Source organism: Barbus barbus, assembly GCF_936440315.1.
Source record: "Barbus barbus genome assembly, chromosome: 25".
In the NCBI taxonomy this organism is placed as follows: Eukaryota; Metazoa; Chordata; class Actinopteri; order Cypriniformes; family Cyprinidae; genus Barbus; species Barbus barbus.
This window is the reverse complement of record NC_136753.1, coordinates 5,969,990-5,997,977: the sequence shown is the minus strand read 5'-3', so window position 1 is coordinate 5,997,977 and position 27,988 is coordinate 5,969,990. Positions and strand designations below refer to the sequence as shown.

At 36.3% G+C, this 27,988-nt stretch overlaps 2 protein-coding genes across 2 annotated transcripts; both read left to right on the top strand.

Annotated features, from left to right (window-relative positions):
* The first annotated feature begins 40 nt into the window (after positions 1-40).
* Positions 41-6,443, top strand: LOC306845096 (ribosome biogenesis protein wdr12). Its single transcript, XM_079377665.1, has 14 exons — positions 41-152; positions 614-972; positions 1,207-1,301; positions 1,624-1,718; positions 2,395-2,501; positions 2,587-2,702; positions 2,807-2,961; positions 3,081-3,126; positions 3,241-3,323; positions 3,414-3,554; positions 4,242-4,347; positions 4,427-4,559; positions 4,645-4,717; positions 5,462-6,443. Exons 2-14 carry the CDS (start codon positions 932-934, stop codon positions 5,537-5,539), a joined length of 1,269 nt encoding a protein of 422 aa, XP_079233791.1. The 5' UTR covers positions 41-152; positions 614-931; the 3' UTR covers positions 5,540-6,443.
* LOC306845095 (general transcription and DNA repair factor IIH helicase/translocase subunit XPB) lies at positions 6,248-27,978 on the top strand. Its single transcript, XM_079377664.1, has 15 exons — positions 6,248-6,443; positions 7,495-7,694; positions 7,778-8,014; positions 8,258-8,307; positions 9,531-9,666; positions 9,758-9,925; positions 10,081-10,285; positions 12,594-12,908; positions 13,676-13,860; positions 15,190-15,392; positions 18,273-18,369; positions 19,785-19,902; positions 20,773-20,891; positions 21,019-21,168; positions 25,189-27,978. Exons 1-15 carry the CDS (start codon positions 6,416-6,418, stop codon positions 25,324-25,326), a joined length of 2,349 nt encoding a protein of 782 aa, XP_079233790.1. The 5' UTR covers positions 6,248-6,415; the 3' UTR covers positions 25,327-27,978.
* The last annotated feature ends 10 nt before the right edge of the window (positions 27,979-27,988 follow it).

Sequence of the window (27,988 nt, the reverse complement as noted above, 5' to 3'; positions counted from 1 at the left end):
GTGATGAATCATGAAAAAACATGAGCTGCATGGTGATGCACCAGAGCGGTGTCTTTTGAAGGTCTGGTGAGAAATACAATAATGAATGTATCTCTACCACAGTGAAGCATGGAGGAAGATGTGTCATGATGGGGGAGCCTTTTCACCTGCTGGTATGGTGAGCTGCTTCACTGTGAGAAGTCAGTTAATGCTTTGGAATATAAGAGTATATTGCAAATTGGCTTGCTTCCCACAACTGAAAAAATGTAATCTAAAGAGGAATGATCAGACTTTTTTCAGCGCAAAGACAACCAAGAAGTGACCAGTAATTAGTGGTTAAAATTGTGGAAATATAAAAGGAAAATTATTTTCAACATTTTATTTATTGACATTTTATTACATATTTTATTAATTACATATAACTGAGAATGAAACAACAACTGTTTAGGGACAGGGCTGTACTTAATGTTTCATTGAAAATACCTCATTGACCCTTATAATTCATTTTATTTTTGTAAAATGTAGTCTCTTGTTAGGTGAAAGTGTTTTGGGATGTGGATTTTGGTAAATCTGAGTGAGACTGTCTCACTTAGACATTGTGATCTCTTTTCTAACATGTTTTTTTTTTTCTCAGGGAAACATCTGAAACAACCTTTCCATTGTCCAGAATCTTATTTTCAAATGGGTTTGCATTGCAACAATCATACTTTACAACATTTATACCGTCTTCTTACTGGAAATCCAAGTCGCTTTATATTTAATTTAAATGTAACTCAATTCAGACCTCAACAGTTGCAAGCGCATTTATCGACCATCGATTGCTCTGTGATCGACTGTCATGTCTTCATCCGCACGCATCGGGAACCACATGGTGGCAAAGCGGCTCCATACAGAGTGAAGTTCGCCAGTAATCAGATGCGTTTTCTAAATAGTTACAGTCTAATAAGATAAAATGTCGCAGTTACAGGCCCGGTTCTTCACCGAAAACAAAAAGTGAGTATATCTGTTGTGCAGAATACAAACGGCTGAAACGTTTAGCTTAGCTAGATATGAGATATCCAGCTGATTTTGCTTAGTAGTATTCATAGTGTTTAGATAGTGAAATTCGTTTCTTTATAAGCTGTGCTCAAACTTGTGTGGGTATTTATCATGGTTTTAAAAAGATAAGTAGATGTAGTCTGTGTTTGTAGGAGATGTGAGATGTTCTCCTCATGCTCTTCTCTGTAGGTATCTGATAGATGATGTCCCATTCTCCATCCCTGCTGCCTCGGAGGTGGCGGACCTCAGCGGGGTCATCAACAAACTGCTGGAAGCTAAGAATGGTCAGCTTGTTATCATTCATTCTTTTTGATCACCTAATATACTTGCCTACCATAACACTGACTAAAAACCATTCTCAAAACATTGTGTAGAATCTAATAATAAGATTCTCACAATTGATTTAAGGATACAGAATCTTAATTCTTGACTTTCTCATTTCCTCAATGAAATTACCATGGTCACTAAACAGATAGGATGGGTTGGGATTTAAAATTAGGATGTTTCTGTAATACAGCCCCAGATTCTGACTTTTGGAGCAGCAGTGCTTGATTTACATTCAATTTAATTTAATTACATTCACATCACTCTTGTCTCTTTTTACAGATGGACACAAACAAGTTGAGTTTGATTTCCTGGTTCAAGGTCAGTTTCTGCGCACTTCACTGGCCAGTCACATGGAGACAGAGAACATCTCAACGGTATGGCAATGCATTTAATGTAGTCTCACCAGCACACATCTATGGACTGCCTGCAGTCTGTTCATTGACTCTGTTATGCATATTATCCGCACAACAATTACAAGCTCCAATCAGATTGCTTGACAGTAACACAGGCTATTTAAGACTGAATTTAAAGGAACAGTTAAACTATTATGTCATTATTTACTCACCCTCATGTTGTTCAAGCCTGTAAGACTTCTGTTTATCATTGGAACTCAAATTAAGATTTTGTTTTAAAATTGTCGTTTTTTTTACAAAAGATTTTGTTTCTTCATCAAAAATCCTGAAACAATATGTAAAAATATAGAAAATAATAAGCAGGACAACTGTTTTCAACAGGAATATTTCTTGAGCATCAAGTCAGCGTATTAGAATGATTTCTGTCTGATAATGTGACACTGAAGACTGAAGTAATCGCTGATGAAATTTAGCTTTGCCATCACAGGAATAAATTACATTTTAAAATGTATTACAACTAAAAAAAACTGTTATTTCAGATTCAAATAGTAAAAGTAATCCATATGAATTGGTGTAATTGTTTAACTCAGTTCAAGCTGTGTTTAATTTTTAAACTGCTACGAAAATGAAACGGTTAATCTGTTTATATTTGCAGTTTAGTTAAATGCTCATGTGTGTTATATGTGTATGTTTACAGGAAGAAGTGGTGGAAATAGAATATGTTGAGAAGTTCACAGCCCCGCAGCCGGAGGAGTGTATCATGCACGATGACTGGATCAGTTCAGTGGAGGCAGATTCTGAATGGTGCGTTTCATGCAAAGTCAAAATCAATTTGCTTGGACCGTTTTGTGGCTGATATATGAAATTCTTTCCTCTGCCCAAATCCCAGGATCCTCACAGGCTCTTATGATAAGACTGCACGGATTTGGTCTATGGAAGGGAAGGCAGTGATGACTGTGGCTGGACACAGCGATGTTGTGAAGGATGTAGCCTGGGTGAAGAGAGGTTAGAATCTTTTCAGTATGAGATACCTCTTGTAAGAGTTAATGATGCATGAGGTTTCTGAATTTGTCAGTTCTTTTTCTGTTTGATGGTTCTGTGGCTTCTAGATGGTCTGAGCTCTCTGCTCCTGACCGCATCTCTGGATCAAACAATCATATTATGGGAGTGGAATTCCGAACGGAACAAAGTGAAGGCCCGACACTGTTGCCGTGGACACGCAGGAAGTGTAGACACAGTTGCCGTCGACCCCACTAGGACGAAGGTTTGTGTGTTTGCTACTCTTTCAGTCTGTTTGACTTTTCTAATGTTAACCAAAAACAACATCATACATCTAGTTTGCTAGACACTTAATGTGTGTCTCATGTTTTGTTTTCTCGTCAGTTTTGCAGTGGCTCATGGGACAAAATGCTTAAGATATGGTCAGCAGGTATGTTTTCTATAAAAGATTAAATGTGATGTTTAATTCAGAAAGACAAGCTAAACATCCACTTTTCTTCAATTCTTTTAGAAAAAAGCTGACTTGTATTATTGTTGTCCTCAGTGCCAACAGAGGAAGAGGATGAAACGGAGGAACCCAACAGGCCACGCAAAAAACAGAAAACAGAGCAGATGGGGCTCACGCGGGTTAGTATTTCTATGCATGTTCTTGACACAAGGACTCTTGTTATTAATTAATGCATTGCAGTTTTATCAATTCTTTTTATTCCGCTCTAGACTCCCCTCATGACTTTCTCTGGTCATAATGAGGCAGTGTCCTCTGTGCTCTGGATGGACGCTGAGGAGCTGTGCAGTGCATCATGGGATCACACAATCCGTCTATGGGATGCAGAGACTGGTGGACAGAAGAGTACAATAGTGAGTGTATCAATATCCAGTAACAAATATCCATTTGTTTTTGTTTTGTTTTTCTAAGAAAATATAACATTTTTCAGTTCTCTAGTGTCTGCATTGTGTCACAGATGTGGACAGGAGAGCCTAATAATATGTTAATTAAAGCTATTTATGAACTACTTATAAATAATAATAATGACTTGTTGTTGTTATTGTTGTTTCTAAATAACATTTTATAAATGACATTAAAGTTTCATGTATTTTATTAATTATTTATAAATAATAATATTTATAATCAGCAGTTTATGCATACTCCCCCCCCCCCCCCCCATTTTTACTTATAACTTTTTTTTTTACTTGTTTATAAATAATTTGAATAATTATTATTATTACTATAAAATAATTATTGTGATGAGTGGGAGTTCTGGACAAGTGAAGTGTGTAGTTTTTGCACCACTAGTGTCACCAAGCATAAAGTAATGACTTGTCTGACGAACAGACAAATGGAAAGTTCCTTATTAGTTATCTTAATTGTACACCATTGGTTTAGCCACTGTTGATCTGTTGGGCTGATCACAGTGTGTTCTGCTTACTACTACTAGTCTCTGCATATTAAGTTGGGTCAGGAGAATGTATTTTAAGAAATGAAAAATATACACACATTACCTTTAAGGACTGTTGGATTCACAGACTGATGTTCTTGCATTGCAGACGGGCAGTAAGGTTTTTAACTGTATCTCATACTCTCCACTGTGTCGCCGTCTGGCCTCGGGCAGCACTGACAGACATGTGCGTCTATGGGACTCAAGATCTAAAGGTGACTATCAGAGATCCCATATAATGACGCCCTTTCATACTAAGTTATTTTCATTGCTCATATCTCTTGTTTTGTCCAGACGGCTCTCTAGTTCTCCTGTCTCTAACGTCCCATAACGGTTGGGTGACAGCGGTCAGGTGGTCTCCATCTCACGAGCATCAGCTGGTGTCAGGATCTCTAGATAATGTGGTCAAACTGTGGGACACAAGGAGGTGTGTGACTTACAGATACATTATAACCCAAAACCATCCTGTTCCCATATGTCTGTCCCTAACAGTCCTGGGTTCTTCTTTACAGCTATAAAGCTCCACTGTATGATCTCGCTGCCCATGAAGACAAAGTACTGTGCGTTGACTGGACAGAGAATGGGGTATGACAATCCATCCAAATATTTGTCTGTTTTCTAGGACTGTTAAATGCCATAAATTAAATCGGTTGTTCACACCGAGATGAATATTCTGTGTGATAAACATTTGAATTTAAACTAGATAGTAAAGTTTGTAGACAAACTTTGATGTTGGCTTTAGAAAGCCTAGACTGAAAATTTAATATAGCTAAAAAACAATTCAAGATATCATGATTTAACACACTTGTAGCCTTTCTAGCATGATTTGGCATACTGCTAGAATGTTTTAACATGTTGTTAGCCTATTTCTTGTAAGAGTTAACATTTGAAACAAATTTAATTTGAATGAAAGCCATAAAATTGTTTACATTTACTTAATTAACATAATCTTAATTAAAATGTTAAAAACACTGAATAGAAAGCTGTACAACATTAAACTAACATATTTTTGAGTTTATTTGTTTTTATTACAACCAGAGGTACTTATCAGCTTAGATATGAGGGCCTTAAAATATTGTTTTGTAGAGTTTTGGCCCTCTTTTTACATAAATAAACTTTTTTAAAACATTAACTCATACTAGAAACTCCATTTGTCTAGTGTTTTTTTTTCTGGCTGTAAGGATATGTCCTTTACCTACTTCCTGTTTCAATTGTAAATACATCAACGCGTTAAAGAAAACTGTTAAACCATTTCATGGGGTCTTTAACTTGAAGTATATTTCTGTGGATTTATCACAGTTTCTTTTCTCTGTCTGCTTTTGTTTCTAGCTGATTTTGAGTGGAGGAGCAGATAACAAACTCTACACATACAGATACTCGGCATGCGTCTCGGATGCAGGAGCGTAGAACACTCTTCTCCGGTGCTAGCTGTCATTTGTCTTCAGAATCGTCATGGGAACATAAGCAACATCAACTTTTACTTCATCACCAACAAAAAAATGTACATTATAAACCAGCTACAAACACACAACACAACCTTACGAGAGACAAACACATAGTTCATGAGTAAATCATGTGTAAAATCATTCTTATGTACATTGTCACATTCAGTTCAGTGGGGTGCTTTACATATGAATGAATGTTTTCAAGAATCATTTGCTCTTTAGTTAGAATAGAGAATTAAGCTTTGTCTCATTCTGCCTCATTCAATGTGACACATTACACAACGGGTTTACCAATGCTTTACACTCAAATCAATAAGTTCTGCGCATGTTTTATGAGTAAGACACAGTCTTATGGTTCTATATTCAGTGTTTAATGCTCAATACGCCATCTAAAACCAGTCATGTGTCAGTTTTACTCTGTTGCCTTTTCATAACAAATCATAAAATTAGTTAAATTGTTGGTTACTTGTGGTAAATTGTGTTCAAAGAGTTTGAAACTATATATTTTGATTGTTCTTTCACACGTCCTGTCATTAAATATTATACTACTCCAGATAATGTTGATCTTGGGACAGTATTGAAGTGAAATAAATTGTAAACCACAGTTAAAATGGCGAATGTGTTTTATTTCACGCCAGTGAAGGTCCAGCCGGCAGGTGGCGGTGGCGCTAGAGTTCTGGGGTTGTTTATATTTCTCAACAGTCTTATTCGTAGAGGAAGAGCGTGCTGGATATGGTCGCTACAGCAGTGATGTCCTAATCAATCCTGCGTTTTTATACTGAAACGTGTTAAACCACCACTGAATTCATAACAGGAGACTGTTTTTAGGGCTGACACCATGGGGAAGAAAGATAAGAGTGATCGAGGTAAGATGGATGCCATGCTTTCGAAATAAACACAATTTAATGGACCATGCAAGATCTGTTATCTATAAGTTAACTAATCTAGCAGCAAATATTAGAGGCATGATGGTTTAAACATAACCATGAGCTTATTTCTGTTCAAAAGTGACATCATATAAACACTATGGTATACAATCTAAACAGACTGCCTAAATCAGGAGTGCCCAATCCTGTTCTTCCAAACTTAAAAAAAGTGAATATATTAAAAAGGTGTATTGTATAAATATATTAAAAAATATATATATTAATATAAATATATTAAAAAGGTGTATACACACACACACACAAAGCACATACTTGCAGATAATATAGTTGTAATGAAATAAAATGGCACTTAAGGGTGCTTAAAGAAAGTACACCTTCATGAATGTTTGTGAAAGTATCCAATTAAAAGTTTTGCTAAGTCATATTTTCTTTTGTCATGCTTTATTGAAGAAGTACACTTATGTTGATGTGTTCCGTACAACATACTAAAACACATGTGAAGTACTTGATTAGTTTTAACTTTGTGTTTTGATATTACATTTAAAGGTTTTTTTAAATGGACTAAATTGTACTATAATTACAAGTGTGTAATTAACATTTTATTAAAATGACATACTAGTTTCAACACAAATGACATTTTAGTTTACTATTAATACTTGTCGGTGCATTCAGCAGTACATTTGAATCATATTTGACAATATTAGTAATCATAAAATTACATAGAAATACTTGGGTGGATCAAAAATCATTCTTGTGTTCAATTAACTGCATTTAATAAGAATTAACTGTCAAAAAACTTTACATTCACAGTTGCACTTAAGAATGTTGTTATTTAGTATATTATCTACATTATAGACACTCTTTGTAAATTTATGTTAAAGTGTAGCTGCAGATATTGTTTCTAAATGCTATTAACTTAAACTATTGCTAAAAACACCAGACCGGTGAGCTCTTCAGGTTCTTTTTGGAACTCAGAAGCAAGGTTTAAACTATAACCAGATCTTAAGTGGTTGTTTGTTTTTCACTTTAGATAAAAAGTCCAAGAAACGTTATTATGATGAGGAAGAGGATGATGAAGAGGTGATGGGCAGTGAGTCTCAGGAGGCCGTTCCAGCAGCTGCTGGGAAGCAGGTGGAGGAATCCAGCACTAAACTGGATGAGTATGGAGCCAAAGACTACAGACTACAGATGCTTCTCAAGAATGACTACACTTCCCGGCCCCTATGGGTGGTAAGACTAAAGATCCTTGATTTATTAGGCAGCTACAACAGAAGCTACGACTATCCCATTATGTATGTGTTTGACTGTTGTAGGCTCCTGATGGTCACATCTTCCTAGAGGCTTTCTCTCCCGTGTATAAATACGCTCAGGACTTCCTGGTGGCCATATCAGAGCCGGTGTGCAGACCTACCCATGTGCACGAGTACAAGCTGACGGCATACTCTCTATACGCCGCTGTGAGCGTCGGCCTGATGACCTCTGACATCATAGAGTACCTGCAGAAACTCAGCAAGACCTCTGTGCCAGACGGCATAGTGCAGTTTATTAAGGTGTGTATGTGCTGGAAGTGAAGTCTGTGTGAGCCATGATTGTGAAAACCACTCCACACTCTTAAACCAATGCACTATACAACAATTATTACCACTATTGTATTGCTTTGTTTTTCTTTTGTAAGTCGCTTTAGATAAAAGCATCTGCTAAATGCATAAATTATGTAATTTTTTATTTTTTATTTTTTTATTACAATTTGTATGTATCAAAGCCACTCTTTTACTCTCTCTGTTCTCCTGCAGTTGTGTACAGTGAGCTACGGTAAAGTCAAACTGGTCCTGAAACACAACAGGTCAGTTCTTTTACATTGTTTCCTCTTTCTTTACTTCTTACTAAAGAAAGGTTAAATAATTAGTTATGTATGAGCACGTTGTGTATTGAATATTACATATCGCTTATGGTCTGTTGAATGTTTTAGATGTTAGTTCTGACATCTGGTGGTGTTTTGAGCACAGCAGATATCAGTATTTAGATAAGATTAGAGGAAGTCGGGTGTTGTTTTGGCTAGGGATACTCTTTGGATTCAGCTGAACTTGGATGTGAAGTGTTAGCTTTGAATCTTAAGATTGCATGTTCTTGATTCAGAAACATAAATGTGACCCTGGACCACAAAACCAGTCTTAAGTCGCTGGGGTATATTTATAGCAATAGCAAAAAATACATTGTATGGGTCAAAATTATTGATTTTTCTTTTATGCCACAAATCATTAGGATATTAAGTAAAGATCATGTTCCATGAAGATATTTAGTAAAATTCCTATTGTAAATATATAAAAATTCAATTTTTGCTAAGTAATATGCATTGCTAAGAACTTAATTTGGACAAGTTTAAAGGTGATTTTCTCAAGATTTTTATTTTTTTGCATCCTCAGATTCCAGATTTTCAAATAGTTGTATCTCAGCAAAATACTGGCCTGCCCTAACAAACCATACATCACTTATTTATTCAGCTTTCAGATGATGTATAAATCTCAATTTCGAAAAATTTACCCTTATGACTGGGTTGAATTGTTTATTGTGGACTACCATTCAGTAAGATTTTTGTCAAATATTTTTTAAGAGTGTCATGTGCTCACTAAAGGCTGCATTTATTTGATCAAAAATACAGTAAAAACAGTCATATTGAAATATTATAATTTAAAAGTAACCATTTTCTATTTTAATATTTTTTTAAATGCTATTCTTCAGTCTTCAGTGTCATATGATCCTTCAGAAATCACTTTACGATACTAATCTGATGCTTATAAAACACTTAGTGGAAGATTTTGAATATTTTTGTGGAAGCTGTGTTTTTTTTTCTTTATTTCAGGATTGTTTAATAAATGGAAAGTTAAAAACAGCATTCATTTCAAATATATTTTTTTGTAACATTGTAATTGTCTTTATTGCCACATTTGATCAGTTTAATGCATCCTTGACTTGCTATGTAATAGTATAACTAGACTGTGCAACAACTACATGGCACTGATAGTGCAGATGATTAAGTTGGTGTGTGTGTGTGTGTGTTGAGAATAGGTACTTTGTGGAGAGTGCGTTCCCTGATGTCATTCAGAGGCTCTTACAGGACACAGTGATTCGGGACTGTCGTCTTCGGTCTGCTGAGGGTGAGGAGACTGAGCTCATCACTGAGACCATCTCTAGCAAATCTGCAGTAAGTATGAGCACAAAACATGTGGTCTGGGTGTAAACATTAAGACTCTTACAGTGGAGCAAAACTAATCTGGGACCATCGTCCTGTCCAGATCTCAAAGTCTCAGCAGGACAATGGTGGTCCATCCACCTCCCAGCCTGCAGACGGGCAGCGCACAGGAAATCAGGTGCCGGAGGACATCTTCAGTTACTACGAACAGATGGATAAAGAGGAGGAGGAGGAGGAAGAGACACAAACAGTGTCATTTGAGATCCGTCAGGTATGTGAATGAGAATGTTACTTCATTGTGAGTTTAGGGTTAATTTACCCTGACTGTTCCTCTGACAGGCTTGGGTTAGTTTAAATGGTAATTCAATGAAGATTTCTTGCACAGTAATCTAATTCTTTCTTCATATTTGTGCTGGCACTTGTTAGGAAATGATAGAGGAGCTTCAGAAGCGTTGCATTCAGTTGGAATATCCCCTCCTGGCCGAATATGACTTCCGTAACGACACAGTGAACCCAGACATCAACATGGACCTGAAGCCCACTGCTGTGCTGAGACCATATCAGGAAAAGAGTCTGAGGAAGATGTTTGGGAACGGCAGAGCTCGATCTGGAGTCATCGTCCTGCCTTGTGGTAAATAATCTCTTAATTTATGTACAGTGTTTGAATAATTTCTTCCCAGAAGCATTTGCCTAGTCCTGGACTGTAGGGTGTTGTGCATCCTTTAAACAGACAAGGCTTTGGAAAATGTAATTATAAAATGTAGTAATGATATTTGGGAAGAGTAATAAAATAATATGAAATGAAATGAGTCATTTTGTACTATTTTCCATTAATGCCCTCATTGCAACAATTATGATATAGAATTTACTGAAACTAGTACTAGTTCTACCTAGAAACTAGAATACAGTGCACAGCATAAATGAGTACACCCCCTCTGAATTAATATAAAGATGTATTTTCTTAATGATCACTAATAAAGATGGCGAAATTGAAATGTATTAAACATATACTTAATAAAAACAACAAAATATATGCTAATATTTTCTGTAAAATAAGTAAATTAGCCAATTTTGTTTAAATGAAGGATTGCAGAAATGAGTACACCCTAGATTTAATTCAGCAAATTTATAATATTAGTACTAGTACTTACTTAGTATGTCCTCCAGAACCTTAACCCCTGGTTTCACAGACAAGGCTTAAGCCTAGTCCCAGACTAAAATGTAAGTCTGGGCTATTTCAACTGAAAGAAACTTACACTGATCTTAAAATATATCAGTGCCTTTGTTTTGTCTCGAGATGCACACCAGTAATGTTTTCTCTAAGGCAAGTGAAGACCTGATTATTTCAGGAGCCTTGTCACAAGTCCATTGTTTTTGAATGTCGGTGCTGCTTCTTCTATATTTTCACACTTAAAACAATAATTTGGTATTCCTCTTGTACCATTTGTCAGACTGTGTCTCGTGTTTCCCCGCCTCTCGTGTCCATATTTGGCCTTCCTGTTCTCGTTCCCTGTAATCATTAGTTCATTAGTCCCTAGCCCTGTGTTTAATTACTCCGCACCTGTTTCTGTTCATCCTCGTTGATTTCCCTGTGTTCTTAAGCCCTGTGTCTCCCTGTCTCCCATGTCCTGTATTGTTCGTCTTTCCCCAAGCTCCTCGTTCCGTGTGTTGAATTTAAATAAACGTTGCTATTGGAATCTCCGTGTCTCCTCGCTCCTTGCTCCCAGAGCAGCGTGACACCATTGTCCTCTTTTATGCTAAGGAATAAGTCTCCTGGCAGTTCTCTCCCAAGTGGTTCCACTGCTGCCAGCATTAAGTCTGAGTATGATTCAGTGGGCTATATAACACTTTTAATTGTCAGGAAATTACTTGTCTTTAAAAGTTTGGTTCAATATGCTTACCTGTTGATCAAAAATCCAATGCAATTTTTTTTTCTTTTTTTTTTTTTTAGTAACAAGTTTTATTTAGTAACTTTCAGGAGGATGTACTCATTTTTGCAACGCAACATTTTATCACTTTGATAAGAAAATCTTATTTTGCTGAATAATTTTGACATTCTTCTTTGGTAATTGATCAAGCAGGCTTGATGGAACATTATATCTCCAAAGAACCCTAACATGTCATCTAAGTAAAGAGTAATTGCTGTTTTAGAGGGGGTGTACTCATTTATGCTGTGCACTGTATGTATTTTTTAATAATTGTTAATGGAATATTAATTTTCCAAAACAGTTAAAGCATTTTTTTGTCATTGCCTGGGTTCAAGAAATGCACAAGTTCTTTATTTTGTTACATGAAAAGAGGCTTTTTTTAAACTTTAAAGCTTTGTGCTTTGAGGGTAAAGTGAGTAATTTCTGCACTATAAAAGGATTATGGTGCTTGCTCTGCCAACATTTTCTTTGGCCCAAAACACAAAAAATTATACAGTCTAACAATGGTATGAATTTAATTTATAACAGATTTTATGCAAGTTAATTTATAATTAATATATTATTTTGAATGTATAATTGTTACATCGATTCCTTAATTTTAGTTTCTTTTTTAAATATTAGATTTTTTTTTAAATAATTGCTGGAAATTGCACAGTTATTATAATTAACCTTAAAACTCCAAGACAGCTATAATATCATAAATATTATAATATCATTCACAGCGAGTCATTGTTGATTGGTTTTTAATTTTTAAACCATTTTTTCTTGTGCTCTTAAGACACAAGTCATTTTTGCAATTCAGTAAAATCTATTTTAACTAGTTACATCATTCCATATAGAAATTGCACATTAATGCCATAGAAAACCAACTGTTTAAGTTTATAAAGCATAAAAAAATGCATGTACAAGACTACATTACCAGAGCTACTTGGGTTTAGAAGCTCTTCGAATGTTATTATTGAAATGAATCTACATTGAGGTCTTTTGTTATTCTACTGTTCTGTCCCGCAGGTGCTGGTAAGTCACTGGTGGGCGTCACTGCTGCCTGCACAGTGCGTAAACGCTGTCTGGTGTTGGGAAACTCCTCGGTATCCGTGGAACAGTGGAAGGCTCAGTTTAAGATGTGGTCCACCATTGATGACTCCCAGATCTGCCGTTTCACTTCAGATGCAAAAGACAAACCCATTGGCTGCTCGGTGGCCATTAGTACTTATTCTATGCTGGGCCACACCACCAAACGCTCATGGGAGGCTGAGAGGGTCATGGAGTGGATGAAAAGTCAGGAGTGGGGGCTCATTATACTAGATGAGGTGCACACAATCCCAGGTTGGTTTAGTGTGTGAACATCACATACCATATCTACGACTTGATAAAATATCAAGCAACAAATCGTGTCGTCAGTGCAATTTTTTATTTTTTTGGTTGTTCGGATTCTTCTTTTTCTCATTTCACACTAGTTAGCTCCACCCACAGTGACATTTCCGTAATTTCAAGATAGACGACGACTCGCAATTCAGTATGCAAATATTACAATGACATCATTGCTGTTTTTGAATTTTGAATAGCAAATATTTTAACAATGAGACATTTTCTTACCTTCTTTCTTGGAGGGATATTTCACCTAAATTTCAATAAAATTTCAGCATTTTCAACTTTATAGACATTATAAAGGTACTCTGTATGAATGGATATTTATTTATTGGAATGAATATATACTTGGTTTAATCCTAGTCTTCTGAAGAGGCTGAAATCACTTTATATGATGAAGAGTTTAGGCTTTTATTCAGATTTGAGCAAACATGCATGCATAATGCACATCAAATATGGTAAACAGAAGCAGAACCAATGAAGTTGTTCTTCACAACAAGCACAGATGTTTGTTTTCCGTTGTTTGTAGCTGTTTAAATCTGAATCAGAAAATTGTGGAGAAGCAAAATTACATTTATTATAGGAGGAGTATCTTCTAAATGGGTGGAATTTTGTCTCTTAGCTTAGCATTTCACTTTTATTGAGAAGTGAAAATAATTATATAAACACAAAGAACATAAGTGAAAATGATACAGATTCCTGACTGTTTTGTCTTTGTATTGCAGCAAAGATGTTCCGTCGTGTTCTGACGATAGTCCAGGCTCACTGTAAACTGGGTCTCACTGCCACATTAGTGAGAGAGGATGATAAGATTGTCGATCTGAACTTCCTGATTGGGCCGAAGCTCTATGAGGCGAATTGGATGGAATTACAGAACAATGGTTACATTGCTAAAGTCCAGTGTGCTGAGGTGTGGGTTTGAAATATTAATTGTCTTACTGAAACAATTACAATGTGTAACAGGAAAGAAATCAAACATTTCTCCCCAAGGTACAAAAAAGACAACAAAAGATCTTTTCACATGCGTATTTCTTAATGTGAACTTGTGAAGGTTGATGTCTGAACCTTGTCAGGGGGTCAGCATGGTGCATGAAATTGTGAAACATTGTGTTGGGAGGCTTTGGAGCCTGGCGTACAAAGAAAATACAGAACAGTTATTCAGTATTTCCTCTAATTTGTTGATCTTACTGAAAAGCCCAGCGGACCCTTTAGCCACATGAGCAGAAAACCACGTGCCGACTCTTGCAATGCTCACAGTACACTGAACAACATCTTTACAAAAACGCTCTAAAAATATTTTTTAAAAACTCCAATGCAAAGCATTTATCACATTTTTTGATAAACCTTTTAGCATTTTTTAACTTAATAAAATCTGTTGCAGTCAAGTCAGTCAGTAAGTCAAATATATAAATTAGATTAGGCTATAAATTAAAGGCTATAAAAAAAAAAAGAAAAGAAAAAGATTTCATCTGAAAAAAGTGGAAATTAAGAAATCTTAAAAGGTCATGGAAATTCTATTTTCAGTGTAATTTTTTTGTCACAACTACTATTTTTTTTGTTCAACTGAAGTATATCTACACTTTTAGATGTAAATAAGAGTATTCTAAAGAACAAAAATCCTTTTATTGCTCTTAACATCATGTTTAGAAATTTTAGTGCTGTCAAACGATTAATTGCATCCAAAATAAGTTTTTGTTCACATAATATATGCGTGTTTACTCTGTATATTTATTATGTATATATAAATATACACACATGCAGTTTATATTTTGAAAATATGTACGTGTATTCACATGTATATATTTATATTCAAATAATGTATATGATATATAAATATATTTTATATATACATGCATGTGTGTGTATTTATATTTACATAATAAATATAAACGGTACACTCACATATGTTATGTAAACAAAAACTTTTATTTTGGATGCGATTAATCGTTTGACAGCACAAGTTTTTTTCCTTTTAGTGTATATAAAAATCTATAGATAAATTTTACATGTATATAATAACTTTCATATATGTTTTAATTAAATAGAAGCTTCATAGATTAGTGACCATGAAAGTTTGTTGGATAAGCCTTTTGAGGAGCTAATCCATGTAGCTAATCAAGCTAATTGGAGGGGTGAAGTAACACAATGGGCTTTGTAGAAAATGTAAAGAGCGTGTGTATTGTTGTTTTGTGTGCTTCAAGCTTACAGTACGTTTCCCTCTCGCTCTCTGTGCGTCCAGGTATGGTGTCCCATGTCTCCTGAGTTTTATCGTGAATATGTGGCCATAAAGACGAAGAAGAGAATTCTGCTCTACACCATGAATCCCAACAAGTTCCGTGCATGTCAGTTCCTGATCCGCTACCACGAGCGGAGAAACGACAAGATCATCGTCTTTGCCGACAACGTCTTCGCTCTGAAAGAATATGCCATCCGCCTGAACAAGTAATCCCTCACATTCAGACACAAATGCATACACCAGTGTTTTGTTGTGAAGCTCAATAGTCATTTCCCAATTTTCAGAGTATTTTTCCCTTTAATTTGCTTTATAAGCACGGAATATTTGTTAGTTAAAAGGTTTTTGAAAACCAGAAAAAATACAGCTTGATTTATGCACAAATGAACTGCTTGTTAGGTGCTTTCAAACATAAAACATTTGGTTAATTACTGTTAAATTGCCGTACTGGCTTTTCCAGAAATTGCATTACATCTGCTGTTCACACAAGCAGCAGTTTTTTTGTAAAAGCAGTTTTTCTTATTGATGGAACTCTCTTGGGTAGTGCAGTTTTTTAGTTAATGGAACATGATTTTTACAAGCTTGATTTGAAATCACCTCAGAGGTCATGCTATGTCCGTCTTGAATGGTTTAAGCAATATGGCTAAATGCAATTTCTTTATGCAGAGGCCCTTTAGGGTCTTTTCAGGACTGTATTTAAAAAAAATGTAGTTTTACATTTTAATGCTACTCAAAGGCTTGTTAAGAGTTCATAAACGTGCAGTATCAAAGTCATAAACTTGCTAAAAGCTGCTAAAGTGCAATAAAGTTCTTGTAACTTATTTCAAAAAGTGAAACTTTCATATATTTTAGATTCATTGCATGTAAAGTAAAAGTTTTTTTGTTTTAATTTTGATGATTAGAGCTTACAGCTCATGAAAGTCAAAAATCAGTATCTCAAAATATTAGAATATTTACATTTGAGTTTCAACCAATGACCATCCCTACAGTATACATTCCGGTTATCTCTTGTTCTTTGGAACCACAATAATGGGGAAGACTTGGAAATGATCCAGAAGATGAACATTGACGCCCTCCACAAAGAGGGTAAGTCACAGAGGGTGTAGCTGTTTACAGAGTGCTGTATCAAAGCATATTAAATGCAAAGTTGACTGGAAGGAAGAATTTGGGTAGGAAAAGGTGCACAAGCAACAGGGGGATGACCGCAAGCTTGAGAATACTGTCAAGCAAAGCTGATTCAAACACTTGGGAGAGTTTCACAAGGAGTGAACTGAAGCTGGAGTCAGTGCATCAAGAGTCACCACGCTCAGACGTCTTCAGGAAAAGGGCTACCAAGCCACTTCTGAACCAGAGAGAACATCAGAAGCGTCTTACCTAGGCTGTGGAGAAAAAGAACTGGACTGTTGCTCAGTGGTCCAAAGTCCTCTTTTCAGATGAAAGTAAATTTAGTATTTCATTTGAAAATCAAGGTCCCAGAGTCTGGAGGAAGAGTGGAGAGGCACAGAATCCATGTTGCTTGAAGTCCAGTGTGAAGTTTCCACAGTCAGTGATGATTTGGGCTGCCATGTCATCTGCTGGTGTTGGTCCACTGTGTTTTTTGAAGTCCACAGTCAACGCAGCTATCTACCAGGAGATTTTAGAACACTTTATGCTTCTTTCTGCTGACAAGCTTTATGGAGATGCTCATTTCATTATCCAGCAGGACTTGGCACCTGCCCACACTGCCAAAGGTACCAAAAGCTGGTCCAATGACCATGGTGTTACTGTGCTTGATTGGCCAGCAAACTTGCCTGACCTGAACCCCATAGAGAATCTGGGGTATTGTCAAGAGGAAGATGAGAGACACCAGACCCAACAATGCAGATGACCTGAAGGCCGCTATAAAAGCAACCTGGGCTTCCATACCACCTCAGCAGTGGCACAAACTGATCAACTCCATACCACGCCGAATTGAGGCAGTAATTAAAGCAAAAGGAGCCCCTACCAAGTATTGAGTACATATACAGTAAATGAACATACTTTCCAGAGTGCCAACAATTCAATTGTTTTTTTTTTATTGGTCTTATGAAGTATTCTAATTTGTTGAGATGAATTGGTGGGTTTTTGTTAAATATGAGCCTAAATAATCACAATTAAAAGAACCAAAGACTTCAGTCTGTGTGCATTGAATTTATTAATACGCGAGTTTCACAATTTGAGTTGAATTACTGAAATAAATGAACTTTTCCACGACATTCTAATTTATTGAGATGCACCTGAACACAAAAGGGCTCAACACACCGCATGAGCTCAAATGACCCACAAAAATGTCTTTTTTTGAGTACTTATCAGAACTTTGTATGTTGTAAGGCCATGATGCAAACCTGTGGTTCTGTCCGAGTGTTCTAGAAGGCAGTTCTATGAGACTGGCCCTGGTGCAACCTGTAATCAGCTTAACTTTGCTGTTAAACACCTTTAACTTTGCCAAATGAATGGGCTTTTCCTTGTAAAGTGTGTTCAAAAGGCTTTACTCTAAATCTCATACTGTATGGCGACACTGTAGGACTTTAAGAGTTTGTGTTTGAGAGTTTTTCAAACTTCCAGTGGTTTATTTATATTTTTATTTATATAATTTTATCATTTTTAATAGCGCTGTCAAACGATTAATCATGAATAATCGCATTCAAAATAAAAGTTTTTGTTTACAAAATATGTGTGTGTCCTGTGAATGCTTATTAGGTATATATAAAGACACACATACAGCATATGTTTTCAAAATATTTACATGTGTATATATTTATATTATATATAAATATATTTAATATATAAACATAACATATTTTCTTAAATATATACCTGCATGTGTGTGTCTTTATATACAGATGAAAAATATACACAGCACACACACATGTTTTGGATGCGATTAATCGTTTGACAGCAATAATTGATTCTGGTAAAAAGATGCTTTGAGTTCTGTATTATATTTGAGTAAATATGTAAGCATGTGATCTCCCTTGTATGAAATGTTTTCTTCAGCATGCTCAAAATGATATCAATGATTTTTGGTATACATATGTACACTTACATTCTCTTTTGTTCTTTCTCGTCAGACCGTATATTTATGGTCCCACATCTCAAGGAGAACGTATGCAGATCCTTCAGAACTTTAAACACAATCCCAAAATCAATACCATCTTCATCTCTAAGGTAAATGGCCTACCTTTGCTCACTTTCCTCTGAAAATGTAGATTAGTATTTTTAACTTTTAAATTCTTTGCCTCTTACACAAATGAAAAATCCTGCAACCTACATCAGTAAATAATTATTTTCATTTTAAGCAGCATTTAATTAAAACTCAACACTACTTTTACACAGTCAGAAGTTGGTGTGTTGCTAAGTTGACAGAGTTCAGCAGAGGTGATGTATACTGATGTGACCCTTTAACTCCCTTCAGAACATGGCGTTCCAAATATATTTCGAGAAAACAAATACAGTTCTGCATTTTAGGTGCTTTAGAAATGCTAATAAGATTCATGTGTTTTATGTGTTATGACCTGAAAAAAAAGCCAGCTTTTCTCTTTTTTTTTTTTTGTTGGCATAACTCGTTTAACAAAACAAACACTGTGCTTGATGCTTGCTGGAAAATTCTAGCAGACTACAAATTTCTGAATGGTGTCAAGATTAAACCCTTGTGTCCACAAATCATGATAAAGCAGTAAATAACCATTATTTTGATGATGCCAGTGCTGCAGATATTACACACTTTCATTTAAAATTATATGGAAAAATGCATTACTCATTTTACATGTGCCTTTATTTTTTAGAAAAAATATGAGTTTTTTTTTTTTAATTTTACATCCAACAAATGTTCAAAACATTTATGCCTGTGTATGATTGTCTAATTGAGATAGTGATTTCAGGAGTGCTGGGATGCTGGCTTGACTTCTATCTTAATGCAAATGCTTGGAAATGATTTAATGGGAAGCATGATGCACGTGTGCTGATATGATTGTCCTCAAAATTCAGACTATTCAAATAAGATAAGAGCAGGTGCATAGGAAACGGCTGCAGGTAGGGGTGAGAAAAGATGGTATAGAAACAGTGCAAAATTATTATTTTTTTTTTAAATAATGCATTTACAGATGTCTAAAGAAGCCTTTGAAAAACCAAAAAACTACAAAGAATACCTTATTTATTTAAATAGGTTCATTTGCATCTTTTTATCTTCAATGCCTTTGCCTTATTCTGCTAGAAAATATTAGCTGAAATAGCATTCTATCAACAAAATTAGTTTTAAACTACATAAAAATTCAAAGCACATTTTAAAATTAAACTACATTTAGTGATAAAACTGTAGTTTTAACAACAGGAAATTAACAGTGTATACTATTGTATATTATTAAACTAACTGAATGTATTTTTACAGTGTGTTAGATGTTGAAATGCAACACACCGCTAAGTCTATCTTACGTTTTTGGCCCTAGTTTTCTCATATTTAAAGATTTAGGCATTTTGACTTTTACAGACCTATTTTGCTGGTTTGCTTGTTGATTACTGGAGCATTAGAACGGCTGTCTTCTTCCATTCTTATTCTGTCTTCGCTTGTTTTCTTCCTCTGTCAGGTAGGAGATACTTCGTTTGACCTGCCAGAGGCAAACGTGCTAATCCAGATCTCATCTCACGGCGGTTCTCGCCGTCAGGAAGCTCAGAGACTGGGCAGAGTGCTGCGAGCCAAGAAAGGTAACCAGCCAGGGCCTAAAACTAACTTTTTGCCACACCTGCCAAAGGCCGGTGACGTTATCAAATTTACCGGCCAAAAATCTTTTTTCTACCGGCCATGAAACTATTTTGGCAACAACTTTGCACCCATTTCTCTGTAATTAATCATGATTAATCACATATTTATATTGTCATAATTTCACATTGAACCTCCAAATGAATGTAGAAACAACATATAGTATATTTTAAATGTTTTAATGGCATCTTTTTATAAAGTAGCCTATTATTAATGAAGTATCAATACCGCTACTGCTACAGTTAAATGCATTTTCCCTCAATTTTCCCTATTAATTATAGCCATTCAACATTACAGTATAATTGAAAGCCATTATTTTTTAACATTTAATAGGCTCTGAAATATTAAGTGATTTTAAAACATAAATTGAATAAAAACTATAAATTGTTGCCTATATGCATAAACTGTACAGATTAATCTTTATTCAGCTACAAAAGTTAATCAACGACTAGAGCAGTGGAGTGATTTCTCTTTTTCTTTTGTTCTTTGATTTACATAAATTATAGACTTCAGCAGGTTTCACTTTAAAATCAGTGCTGTCTCTTTAAAACCTGATGCGCATGACGCGGATCTGACACACATCCTATTTTCTCCAAACTCTTTATAACTCATTTAAGACTACATTTAGCTATTGGAAGTCAACACGTTGAACATCATTATGGGATTTAGACTTTCAAGTTCTAAACAGTTAGAAGTTGTATAGTAATGCATGCAAACTTCCCTTGAAGGAATTGCAATGGAACATTTTTGGATGATTTTTAATTATCAGACACAATTTCAAACTAAAACTGACCTGTCATATCTTTTTTGCACAGGTATGGTTGCGGAAGAATACAATGCTTACTTTTACTCGCTCGTCTCTCAGGACACACAGGAAATGGCTTATTCCACCAAGAGACAGCGCTTCCTGGTGGACCAGGGATACAGTTTCAAGGTTTCAAGATCATATTTGAACTGCAAACACCTGAATTTGATTATGCTGATTGGAAATGTGGCCAAGCTGGATAGTAATAAAAATGAATCTCAGGCTGTCACATCTCATTCTTTTCATTTCTTTTTAGGTGATCACAAAATTGGCTGGGTTGGAGGAGGAAGACTTGATGTTTTCCTCTCGTGAGGAACAGCAGCAGCTCTTGCAGAAAGTTCTGGCAGCATCAGATCTTGACGCAGAAGAGGAAGTGGTGATGGGAGACATGGGAGGGAAGCCACAGGTATCTCCACTCGTTTTTGTTCCTCTCTGCTGCCTCATTTGTTTGCTGGATGTGAGGCACTGTTTTGATCTTGATCATTAACCACAGAAATGAAAAACACTGGTCTCTGTTCGGATTTAAAAGAATGGTCACCCAAAAATGAAACATTTGACATTTACTTTCTTTAAGGCAGATATTTATTATAGTCATGCTGCTTTCTTCAGTGCAAAGAAAGTGAACAGTGATTGAGAGACTTAAAAAAAAAAAAACATAAAAGTAATCATTGTAACTTCTATGCTGTATTCATTATCTTCTGAAGTAATACGCGAGGAACAGACCAAATTAGACAGTTATTTACTGTTCACCGAAAATCTCCTCTTCTCTGCGGCTAGTGTTATTTTAGTATTATTTAGTTAGCCTACTTCTACAGTTTTTATTGATATTTTGAATGTACTTTTATGTTTACAGTTGTCATTTAAATTTGTTATATTTTTTTATTTAATTGTGGTTTTGTCATTTTATTCTTTAATATAAAAAAAAAAAAACTTTAATTTTTATTTCATTTAGTCATTTTAGTACTTACAGTGTGTGTGGGGGGGGGGGGGTCAATTGATCCCTTGCTGATTTTGTACGTTTGCCCACTGACAAAGAAATGATCACTCTATAATTTTAATGGTAGGTTTATTTGAACAGTGAGAGACAGAATAACAACAAAAAATCCAGAAAAACGCATTTCAAAAAAGTTATAAATTGATTTGTATTTTAATTAGTGAAATAAGTATTTGATCCCCTATCAAACAGCAAGATTTCTGGCTCCCAGGTGTCTTTTATACAGGTAAGGAGCTGAGAGGACTAAAGGGAGTGCTCCTAATCTCAGTTTGTTACGTGTGGAAAAAGACACCTGTCCACAGAAGCAATCAATCAATCAGATTCCAAACTCTCCAAGCAGCTTGGTGAGAAGGTGACAACAGTTGGTACGATTATTTGCAAATGGAAGAAACACAAAAAAACTGTCAATCTCCCTCGGACTGGGGCTCCATGCAAGATCTCACTTCGTGGAGTTTCAATGATCATGAGAACGGTGAGCTGGGACCGTAGTCACCAAGAAAACAATTGGTAACACACCACGCTGTGAAGGACTGAAATCCTGCAGCGCCCGCAAGGACCCCCTGCTTAAGAAAGCACATGTACAGGCCCGTCTGAAGTTTGCCAATGATTCAGAGGAGAACTGGGTGAAAGTGTTGTGGTCAGATGAAACCAAAATTGAGCTCTTTGGCATCAACTCAACTTGCTGTGTTTGGAGGAGGAATGCTGCCTATGACCCCAAGAACACCATCCCCACGTCAAACATGGAGGTGGAAACATTATGCTTTTGGGGTGTTTTTCTGCTTAGGGGACAGGACAACTGCACTGCATCAAAGGGACGATGGACGGGGCCATGTACCGTCAGGGCCAGGGCATTGAAGCCAACCAGGGCATTGAAAGGGGATTGTTTTGCTCATTAATTCTCGTGTGTGTCTACATTCCACCGCAAGCACACGTGAGCTCAGCTTTACAGAAACTCGCTGATCTGATCACAGATGCAGAACAACAACACCCGGACTCTGTTTTAATCATTCTAGGGGACTTTAATAAAGCAAATCTCTCCCGTGAACTGCCAAAATACAGACAGCATGTTACATGTCCCACCAGAGACAGTACTATATTGGATCACTGTTACACAGCAATAAAAGATGCATATCACTCTGCCCACAGGCAGCTTTAGGACTCTATCACTGTTTGGTTCATCTTATACCAACCTACAGACAGAAACTGAAATCAGCTAAGTGTTTTTGAAGCTGCTGCAAACGATCTGGATGAGCTCATAGAAACTGTAACATCATATATCAGTTTCTGTGAGGATATGTGCATTCCTACCAGGACTCATCTAACTTATAACAACAACAAACCATTGTTCACTGCAAAACTCAGACAGCTCCGTCAGGCCAAAGAAGATGCTTACAGGAATGGGAACAGGATTCTTGTATAAACAAAAGAAAAGGAAAAGGAGATCAGAGTGGCAAAAAGGAATTCTTCCGATAAGCTAAGGATCCAGTTCTCTTCCAGTGACACAGCTTCAGTGTGGAAAAGTCTGAAAGACATCATCAATTACAAGACACCATCCCCCAGCACTGTGGAGAATCAACAACTGGCAGACGATCTGAATGAGTTCTACTGCAGGTTTGAAAAAACACCATTAACACCTCCTGCAACAGGCATCAGCTAGTGAGGCTGGGAAAATACACATTCAGCACCTGTACGATCAGCACTGGAGCTCCTCAGGGCTGCATTCTCTCCCCACTGCTCTTCTCCCTCTACACCAACGACTGCACATCTAAAGACCCCTCTGTCAAGCTCCTGAAGTTTGCAGATGACACCACAGTCATCAGCCTCATTCAGGACGGTGACGAGTCTGCTTACAGACAGGAGGTTAAGGAGCTGGGTGTCTGGTGCAGTCTTAACAACCTGGAGCTCAACACGCTCAAGACAGTGGAGATGATCGTGGACTTCAGGAGAAACCCTCCTGCTCTCCCCTCACTCACCATCATGAACAGCACCGTAACAACAGTGGAGTCATTTAGATTCCTGGGCAGCACCATCTCTCAGGACCTGAAGTGGGACATTCACATAGACTCTATTGTCAAAAAGGCCCAGCAGAGGTTGTACTTCCTTCGCCAGCTGAGGAAGTTCAACCTGCCACAGAAGCTGCTGAAACAGTTCTACTCCGTCATCACTGAATCTGCACTTCAATAACTGTCTGGTTCAGCTCAGCCACCAAATCTTACCTCAGAAGACTACAGAGGGTAGTCTGGACTGCTGAGCGAATCATTGCTACAACCCTCCCCACTCTCCAAGAACTGTACTCATCCAGAGTGAGCAAAAGGGCTGGCAAAATCACTCTGGACCCCTCACATCCAGCACACTCCCTCTTTGAACTGTTGCCGTCTGGTCGACGCTACAGAACTGAACACCAGAACGGCCAGGCACAGAAACAGTTTCTTCCCCCAGGCAATCCATCGCATGAACATTTAAACTCTTAACAATAAACATGAAACGCACAACACTATCATACTTTTTATTTTTATATAACATACCTGTACATACTAAATTGTCTATTTTTGTATATTGTGTTTGTGCTATTTTGGTCCTGGAGTGGCCTAGCCAGTCTCCACACCTTAATCCCATAAAAAATCTGTGGAGGGAGCTGAAGGTTAGAGTTGCCAAACATCAGCCTCGGAACCTTAATGACTTGGAGAGGATCTGCAAAGAGGAATGGGACAAAATCCCTCTTGAGATGTGTGCAAACGTGGAGGCCAACTACAAGAAACGTCTGACCTCTGTGATTGCCAACAAGGGTTTTGCCACCAAGTACTAAGTATCAAGTACTTTTGCAAAGGGGTCAAATACTTATTTCACTCATTAAAATGCAAATCAATTTATAACTCGTCAATTCACTGGTGTTTGCGGCATTATTAAATGCCCCAAAAAAGCATGTCTTAAAGCAGGCGGTAATTTGCACTGCTCTTGGTAGATTGCGCTGGTCATTATGGAAACGAAATGTTGCGTCTGCGTTTTTATGGATTTGCGCTATAATGCTAATTTGCCCTGTTTAGTAAATATGGCCTTTAGAGTCGTATGGATTCATTTTATGCTTTAATGTCAGTTCTTGATCTTAACGGCCTCAGTCTCCATTGCAAAACAACTTTATTCAATATTTCTCCTTTTTTATCCTACAAAGGAGAAAAAGCCAGAAGCTTTAGAATAACTAAGTGAGAAAATCAAAGGTTTAGGTCAACGGAGAACAGGCCAAGCACTTTTAGTTCTTGATCCATATGGCTTATCTTTTTTGCTTATGGTTTATAGCATTGATGTACATTCAAGCATTCTAAGGATTGGGTTAATATGTATATTTGGGTCGAGATTATCTATGTTAACCTGCTTAACATGCGTCAGTAAGGATTGTGTTTTTTTTTTTTTTTCACTTTTGAACCATTTCTATAGTTTTCTCGCCGTATGGGAACTATGAGCTCCATGTCTGGTGCAGACGATACCGTCTACATGGAATACCACACGTCCCGCAGTGGCAAGTCTTTAGCCGGCAAGAATGTCCATCCTCTGTTTAAACGCTTCCGCAAGTGAGCACGCTCACAGCACGGCTGATGTATTCACAGCATCTGGAGATACCAGGCCACTTACTGGGACGCCCAGCATCATAATAAAAGACACTTCATGGCTTCTTGTCTCAGACAGACCAAATTAAAGACTGTGAGAAAGAAGCAAAACTGCACATTAAAAAATCTAATATGTATAGTATTACAAACAGGATGTTTGAGAAACTGAATTGTAAAGAAGGAAGAAGTTTGTACAGTATGCAAAAGCCAAAACAGAGCCTGTTTTTGAAATGTACTGGTAAACTTTTAGCAAATAAAATGTACTTTGGTATCTAGCAAGATTAGTGCATTAGGTATCTTATTGTCGATGATCAGTATTTATTAATCTTGGTTCATTTTCATTTATTAAGATATTATTGTTAGTTTGTAATCCATTACGTAACATTATACAATGAGTGAGGGTGGTGTGCATTATTTTTGTAAATTTAACAGTTCAGAATCAATTATTGCACTTATATTTTTCAGGTTTTTGTTCATAAAAATGCTCTTGTGTAGAATTATTTTCTTACCAATTCCAAAGAAGTAGTAACGGAGGCTTGAGCCAATGAAATGCAGTAATTGGACAGAGAGAGAGAGTGTTTGTGAATTGCCCGAGTCTCTGCAGAGTTTGGCAGCAGCATCTCTTATAGCGAAGCTGTAAGTTGAACTACTTAAAAAAGCTAAGTATTTCAGTAATTGTACAACTAGTTCACCCAAAAGTGAACATTCTGTCAACATTTACTCACTCTCAAGTTGTTCCAAACTTGTATGATTGTCTTTCTTCTGTGAAACATAAAATAATATACTTTGAAAAATGTTGGTAACCAAGAAGTTGCTGTTCTCCATTGTCATACGTTGTATGTAAAACAATACTATTGAAGTCGATGTCGACCAGAAACTACCGAAAATATCTTCTTTTATGCTCCAAATGAGAAGGAAACTCATACAGGTTTGGAACAAATGAAGGGTGACTGAATGACACAATACTTTTTATTTGACTAGAATTTCATGTAATGTAAAAGTAGTATTTTTTTATTTGTCCTAATGTGACTAGCAACCCAATTAACTGTGCTTGCATAACTTGAACTTTTAAGTATAGGTTTAACTAAATAGTGAGGTGGCTCTTTTCAGAGTTCTTTTTCTAACTATTTAAAAATAACTTGTAATTCAAAACCTGCATGACTTTCAATCTTCAAAATATATTTTTGTTCAGCAATTTTGGGTGTATTATCCCTTTAACAAAAATCAAGATATAGGGTGGAAATAAAGTCTTTGTTGTTTATCTGACTGTACATCTAGTGAATGCAATGTTTTTTTTCTCACAATGAACTTGGTTGATCTCATGCCTGCAAGTGTAATCCTCTTCTCACAATGGTGCTGAAGGTAACCCAGTCCAGCCAACACAGATACGTGTCCCCATGTCACTTCATGTGATTTGCTGAATCATATAATCCTCTAGTCTTTCAAACTAGGAGAAATCCGGAATCCCCATTCATCTTAATACCGGAGTTTGTAATCCTATTATGGATGGATATTAAACGAACAAGCCTCATATTCTTCAGTGTACAAACTAATGAAAGGCAGAGCTGGATTTTAAGTTTTGTGTATTTAGACAATTTAAAGTGACTTCCAGCACATATGCGTTTTATGTTCATTATTGTTTTGGTGTTTTTACCATCAGCTGAGCTACAGAAACATGCTAATTATCAATATTAAATGTATGTTCTTGCCTTAGGAGTCTGAGGTGATTCATCACTTCAAATATAAAATATGCAAACTAATGCCATCCTGCCAGTAGAAGCTTCAGGTTCATTTCCTGTGGTTATTTGTTCAGCTCCTCAACACATTCATTTTGTACAGACACATGGGTAGTTGATATGACAGGTACCATGACAGCATCACATGTTATATTCATCTAAAATTAACAATATTACAATATTTCTTAGGTGCCATTTTTATAAGTATATATTAAATGAGACTACATTAAATATTTGTGCTAAAAATTAAGATGAACATATTTAAAAGATGATGACCAGTTTTGTGCTTAAATATACATTTTCCCCAATACACGATCCAGAAATGAATTAAAATGTTGAATAAAAAAGTCAGTGTCCATGAATTTTATTTATGTTCAATATGAATATGATTATTTTGAAGTAAATTCCGGTCAATTTAATCTTCCACTTTATGTAGGTTAATACACATATTAATACTTATATTGTCTTTTGGGAGTAGTTTTACTCTATTGGTTTACATAAACTGTGCTATAAAGGCAAGAAAATGTTCATAACAATACCAAACTTTATTTTTGCTTTTTCTGTCAACCTTCAAAAACAAAAGGGCTTTCATTCGACAGCAACTTTTCAGATTATAGTATGATTCTGGGTGATCCAGTGATTATTTGAAAGAAATGTAATGAAATCTCAGTATACGTTTTTGCATTTGCTTTAGTTACTCACTGAAGTGCTGACATCTGAATAGATATATATCTTAGCAGGAGACTCTTTTCACAATGATTTTCTCTGGAATTGTCTTTCATTTGCGAGGCATGATGATTATGGGGGTGTTATGGGGTGTGGATTGTATATTAATGTGAAAAAATTTTAAGACTTTTGGCATAGTCTGCAAAATAAAATGTGACAAAAATATAT